Source organism: Seriola dumerili, unplaced genomic scaffold (assembly GCF_002260705.1).
Source record: "Seriola dumerili isolate Sdu_G_001 unplaced genomic scaffold, Sdu_1.0 BDQW01000449.1, whole genome shotgun sequence".
In the NCBI taxonomy this organism is placed as follows: domain Eukaryota; kingdom Metazoa; phylum Chordata; class Actinopteri; order Carangiformes; family Carangidae; genus Seriola; species Seriola dumerili.
In genome coordinates this window covers 5,019,550-5,026,725 of record NW_019174704.1, presented here as the reverse complement: position 1 = coordinate 5,026,725, position 7,176 = coordinate 5,019,550, and the positions used below count along the sequence as shown (strand labels likewise).

General features: G+C 39.6%; 1 protein-coding gene across 1 annotated transcript; it reads right to left on the bottom strand.

Annotated features, from left to right (window-relative positions):
- Positions 1–1,359: 1,359 nt before the first annotated feature.
- On the bottom strand, positions 1,360–5,678 carry LOC111234492 (transcriptional activator protein Pur-alpha-like). The gene has a single exon (XM_022762614.1). It carries the CDS (start codon positions 5,596–5,598, stop codon positions 4,741–4,743), a length of 858 nt encoding a protein of 285 aa, XP_022618335.1. The 5' UTR covers positions 5,599–5,678; the 3' UTR covers positions 1,360–4,740.
- Positions 5,679–7,176: the final 1,498 nt, after the last annotated feature.

The following is a 7,176-nucleotide window of genomic DNA, read 5'->3' as shown; positions in this document are numbered from 1 at the left end:
GCAACTCTCTCTCTTAGTGAATCATCATTTTTAGGTAAAGAGCACCCCCTAGTGACCAAAATCAGAGGAGCCTGCTATGAATTACGTCACCACTAAAGCCTATTTAACAGCACCAAATTACAAAGTTGAATAAAAATGAAAGCAATGTTAAAGCGAAGGCAGCATTTGCAAACATATGCTGCCACCTCTTGGCTTTGTAAAGCTCAGCAACACCACCCCACAAATAAACATGCATGCATACGCTCATTCAAAAGCGGTCGAATGTTGTATATTGAAACAGGTTTTTTATAATATCCATTGCTGGCAGGGAGTGCTCAGGTGACGGTGACCATGTTGCATCAGCAATTAAGAAATGAATGTGATCAAGTAGTTTTCTCTCGGCTAGCAGCCTGGCAGCTGGACCCGAATAAACCTGTTATATTAGCTTCCCTAGCAGCATTCTTGTAAGCAATTATTGCCATTGTGCTTCTAAGTAGCATGACTGGCAAACTGTCATGCATGAAAATGAAAGGATTTATATAGAATACATTGCGCTTTCACAAATAGTGTTGGTTTGACTACATACAATTTATCATCAGTTCTGATGCTTTGCACTTGTTCTGGTTCTTGGATGAAGAGCAAAGTCAGAGTCTGAGTTGGCTTCTGGGTTTGAGTCCATCTCAGTGTAGCACATCTCCTTCATTTTTTTTACCCTTCTTCCTGGCCAACATGGGTGCCAAGAAACTGGGAAACTATCTATTTCACAACAAAGCCTAAACATAAACATTTTCTGCAAAATTTGTTTGAGCATGTCCAGACCCTGCAGTCTGACCTCCCTGGAGATTTAGTCATTAAGTCATCCTTATGTATATTCACATTTTTCTAATGTGGTTTTCTCTGGTAGATAGTCAAGGAGAAAGTACAGGACAGTTAAGAGTAATACAAATCCTCTCAACGTTGATGGCCCTGGCAAGATCTCCTCATGTCATAAAAACTTTTTAAAGGCAGAAACAATGCTGAGGCTTCTGATGATCTGGTGAATGATATCGTTTGGACTGTTTTCAATATTTACAATAATTAACATCTTTTATGGTATACCTTTTTATTAACATGCATTAAACTAGACATCTAACTCGTGACTACAAATCCATGCAACTTCAAAATAGCTATAAAAGTAATAATGTAATGTATTAAGAAGTAATCCAAAACCTGCTTACATTTTAAAGCATATCAAAAAAGAACTATTTGCAAGCTGTGACAAAACTTAAAAGACATGCACGTTCTGGTGGGTCATGATCAATAAGCTCTCATTCCTGTAGTGTTTCATGATCAGCAAAGCTCACAGAAGAGCAATCATGACATAAAGATGATCACAAATTGCATAGTCAGGGTTTTTTGAGACGAAAGTAATGCTTTATTTTACAGCCTGGTATTACACATACAGTACTAATGTAAAAATCTCTAAGAAGACATGAGTCATCGGGTACTTGTCATTGCAAAGTTTGCATTTTAAAGGCTGTAAAATTAAGCTTAAGTAATTAGTATCATTGCAAATGTAGAGTTAGACATTTTAGACAACACTACATCAAAATTAAACATACTTTTCATCAGTGAACTGTAGACATTTTGGAAGTTTTTTTTTCCAACAAGAAATGAAACATGAAAAACACATACATTTTGAATGCAGATTTTCCCTCATGGGTAAATTAAATTTATTTTAAAATTTGTCAAATGTACATAAATTATATTTAATGCATCAAAACCAAATGAGCAAATCAAATACCCTCTTTTTAAAAAAAGAGGCAACATAAGAGAGAACGACATTCTTTGTTGAAATCATTTTAAACAAGTATTGGTCAGGCATTTCATTAACCTGGGAAAGCAAAGTGCTACACACAACAACCACTGAAGACAGTTCACCATACACCTTAATGAGGATTGGACTGAAGCACCTTTTCTTAGCTTAGAGCTAAAATGGAGATTTCACTGTTTCTTAAATTTTCCTTTTCACAAAAACTCCACTGTGTTTATAGTCTACCTTCAACAACCCATAAGCCAAGTTTACCCTTTTCCTAGGGATAGGCATACTTACAGTGACATTGTTCTATTTCAAGTTAAAGTACTTATGTGAACTTCTTGACCCAACAGGCTGCTAAGACCTTGGTTTACTATATTTTCCTCCAGGATGGAGCTTTGAGTGCAAATAAAGGCATACAACTCCTTCATGAGAAATAAACATGGAATTCAGCCACATGCTTTCAAATAGTAATCATATATTTAATTGATATACATATATTGCCACCATTGGCACATACGATATTGCACACAGTGATGAAATGTTGCACAGAAAAAATAGATATATTTTTTGTGGGCGAAAACATTCCAAAATTACAAATAATGTGGAATAATGCTGAAAAGGTAAAACTACGTAAAACAAAAAACAAAACAAGACATGCTTGCTACTCCCCATTAATTGAGCGACTTACAACTTACACATAACTACCCAAGCCATACAACGAGCATTTCAAGGGGGGCTTTCCAACAACAATTTACATAATTTCAGGCCACTACCAATGTTCCCAATCAGCCCCTGCTCTTCCTGCTAATGTGCTTGGTTAGTGAAGAGCCAACTCTTCTGCATCATCTTGCATCTAGGTGACCACCCCCTTCCATGTTTACATGTAGGCCGATACCTGGATGGCTGGGAAATGGGGATGGCAATGAAGTTAGGGAAGAAGGAAGGTAGCAGAAAAAAGTTAAGAATTCTGCTCCTATTTTTCTGAAGAGTTTGTAACAAACCCTTTTAGCACCACGAGTCGTGCGCTAGCACACAAGGGGGCTGAGACACAAAAATGGAAGAAATAAAGAGGAAACAATAACAAAAAGAAGCCAAACTGCGATCCAAAGCACCAGGCCAGCGTGTAAGCATGCGGAGTGTGTAAGGCACCAGGTTGTTTATATGCTGAAGAGGATGCTCCCAATCACGTATCATTTAGGCTATACCAGAGGCTCCAAAAATAGGTGGTCAAGGACAGTCTAGTTTGCTGGTTTCCAGTCAATCTAAACATGGGAGCAATCATTTAATTCAATGCTGAGGTAAATCTGACATTATCTGATTGTTGCCAGTTTCTCTGGAGTTTACTGACAGAGTTTATAAAACTGCTATCACACATCTATGAGATGCGACTGAACTGGATTAGAACCAGTTGTTTTCCGTGTGGCAGCCCAAATATTTACAATTAGACCAAAACAGAATCTCATCACCCCAGGTAGATATTTGGGCTTACAAATATAAAGTAGAGCTATGAGTATGTATCCAAAGTAGCCCCACTGAACTTCACACCTTCAGATCTTTAACTTGTAGGGATGGGCACATCCATTGACACAACTGGCGGTTCATCAACAGGTGAATTGAACTTTCTTCACCTTGGCTTATCCAGCAGTGCTCCTCAGTGTCCCTCCTCATAGTGTGATGGTGATATTGTAATTACAGTTCACAAGATCGCTCCTTTTACAATCGCGCTCTGAAAGCAACTTCCACTACAAATACACCAAGCCTTGGATGGAATCACTCAGTACTCAAACTTGAGATTTGCACAATATAGGCAGATAAAGATACATATAGGAGGGTCCTTGAGCCAATATTTTGGGAGACCAACGAAATCTTAGTGCAGATTAACATGCAGCAACAGCACTCCTTGGCACCATTTAGATTTTTATGACTGAACAAGATCATAAAATGTTGTTCTGTTTCAGGTGTAGTAACCAATGAAGCTCTGCTGAATTTTGCCTCTTCTTTTCAGACCACTGAGCCAATCAACACAGTATGTGTGGGGTGTTTCTCTTGTAAAGTAATCTGCAAATCAGGCCATTTGCTACATGTTGTCACTGCATTTCCTCTATCAAATACACATTTAGTACCTTTAAAATGAACACATTGCATTAACAACGAGACACAAAGGTAGTCTATAATATATCCATCTGCATGGCAACAATTTCAACTGAAAAAAAATTACAATATTAATATTTCTTTGAATGCCTCTGGCAAATGTCATCATGTCAAGATCCATTGACCAGTTCAATATATATTTGATTTTTATGCAATGCATATTGCACAACAAATAGAGCACTTATTTCATTTCATGAAAAATGCCTATATTCCTTTTTATACTGCATGACATCTAACCAGTTTCCGAAGCAGGCCTAGCCCTCATATGATTTATGTGTAAACACATCTCTACTCACAGGTAAAGGTAAATAGGATGGCAAGTACATGTGACAACCTTTTACAAAGTTTTTGAATTTTGGTTTAAAAATTAAAATATCTGATTTGTGCTGAAGTCATTAGCTCACATGAAAAGGAAACGTTTTTTCATCGGAACTCGGCAATAATTCCATTTGAACATTGCAAACACTTTTTTACAATAGCTTTAACTGGTACAAAAGTTTTCTGTTAATAAGGGAAATAAACACTCAGTTCAATATTGTTTGTCAAGTAGGAAACAATGTTCAAATATAATGTTATTACTTTGTTTAGCAGCCTGTTAACTGTATTAATGGTGGATAAGTGGGGTAACATCCAGCGATGAGTGACAACATGTCATAACTGTCAGGTTGTGGAGGTTTCTTATATTGTGGGTGATGCTCCCTTGGAGTTAAACCATTACAGTTAAATCTTTAGATTTCTTTCTTTATACAGTAGAGTTTTAATTATATTTCTCTTGTTATTTTCATTACTCTTGCATGTTTTTGCTCTCTATATCAATCCTCGTCTCCATCGTCCGCCTGCATCTCCTCTTGTTGCTGCAGCTCGCATGCCCTTTTCTCCCGCTGTTTCTCCTGGATCTTCTTCATCTCCTCGGCATATTTACAGAAAGTATTCCCAAATTTGGACCACACTTTGTAGGGCACCGTAATTGAGTTGCGGTACGTTGGCTTCACCTCGCTTACCCTCATGAACACACCATACTTATTGGATCCGACGTCGAAGAAAAACCGTTTGTTGTCCACAGTCAATGATGACCCTTCGGGCAACTCTGCAGGTTCGTCCTCTACACCGTAATCGTCAATAAGTTTAGCCAAAGCGTCACGAAACTCAATAAGTCCCTGGGCAGGCAGTGCAATCGTCTGGCCTTGCGTGGATCCCAAACCGGGCCCCCGGTTAACGGTCTGTCGAATCCTCAGAAACCGTCCCCTCTGGTTCTCTTTCAGATCCATGTAGTATTTCCGATTTTCTCGGACCAAGAACTCGCTTTTGAGTGCTCGCCTAGGCTCGTCTTGTACCATTCCCGGGTTGCTTGGACCCAACTGGGCATAATGTTCGATGAAGTCCCCCAAGTAGTCACGGAACTCGACCGCCACAGACATGGAGAGAGTGAGGCGGCTCTTGTTTCCACCGGCCCCGACTTCTGCTATCTTTAAGAAGCGGCCTTTCGCGTTCTGCTTAACGTCCAAATAGAAGCGTTTGTTTTGGATGTCAACTCGCTTCGACGCTAGCTCTTGTGTCTCATGCTGGAGCCCGGAAGCCGAGCCCGCCCCTCCTGTCGCTAGGTGCATGGAACCGAAGCCTGGGCCCGTGGCTGCTCCTCCCTGCTCACTTCCACTGTCTCTGTCCGCCATGATGCTGCCTGCCTGCCTTCTCCCTCTGTCTGCTGCAAAGCCACGGCCAGCCACAGCCAACGCCGGAGCTCTCGCGAGATCTACACAGAGATGTATAAAAACGAGGGAGACGTTAATGCAGAGGGAGGAAGGTGTATTTTCTCCTTCAGGTCATGAGCTGACATGATAATATTGAAACGAAACTATCGATTGCTCGGAAAAAACACATTCCCCCCACACTCTGGTTAAGTTTCGACTTGTTGACACGGCCTCTGAAAATTTAGGTGTTTTTTGCTACCTGGAAAGACCCTAGCTTGCCCTCTGTTTTAACATAAGATGGGAAAATACTTATCCTTTCAAAGTAGCACTAGTTAATAGCTATGGCATGTCTCTGTATAAATTTAACGTGCTAACGATTTTTGCAAATAATGACTTGTGGTAACCTGACCTTACAGCTTATTTGAAGTTTAAGAGTTTTGTATGCGCATCCAAAATTGGGCCAAAATCATTCATTTGCAAGTCATAAGAAAATCCGGTCATGGCAATCATGTCCCTCCAGTCTAATTCTTAAACCTGTCCTTTCGCATCTTAGTCATTAGGCCTCATAAACAAATTAAATATAAATGTAATAAAATAACATAAATAATAAGACCGGTGAGTGAAGTGATAGTTTCTTTGTCCACCTGTATGACCAGATCCTGGTTAAACGAGTCTACTTAACCCCTATCAGCTTTAAGGCAATCAATGAGATACACTGAAAACACAGGGCATTATAATTCATTTCAACAATTTATTTTAAAAAAATTGACACTTCATGTGTGAATTAACCAACATCACCCCATTTATTTATTAAACATTAGAGTTTGTTTTTTCACAACTTTAATTCGGTTTTACTTTCCAGGCATGGCAGTGTGGTGCAGTATTGTCAAAACATGTCGGGATAAGGGCAGACAGTGACCATTAACCTATGGTAATAGTTTTAGGAACTGCATTTAGGTATGCAAAGATTAGGCTACATCCCAACATTGTGTTAGCTAATTGATGTGATGGCAAAGTTTGCGTACCTCTAGTTGGATTAAAAGATAAACAAATATCCATATTTTTAGCAGCATATAATTACTCACCGTGAGGACGGGTAACAGTGAATAGTTTCTTCCTTCGGTGAACTGTAGCTGTGGCCAGCTTAGAGTCATTTCAGAAGCAAAAAGTGAATCAAAACGTGTGTAACTCTTAAAGTCACTCCATCCGTTCGCTCATTGGTCCAAACATGTTCCAAACACTCCGTTCCGCCAAATTATAAAACACCACCTGGGCAGGCTACCTTGTGCTTGTAGCCAAACGCGACTGCGCTCACGAGAGGCACAAAAGGAACAGTAGCTTTTTTTTATTTTTATTTTTTATTTTTTTTAAATCTTTGGCCTTGCTGTGGCTAAGTTAGCAAGTCAAGTCATTATTCACTAGTTATCTCTAGCGTCATCTAAGTTGCGACTTTGTCAGGGGAGTCACCAGGCTGTTTTACATGTGTCTTTCTAACCGGATCTAACTCAGGCGTCCAAAGCACTGTGCTGCGGTAGAGTGGCTGCTGCTCATGGGCCTGTC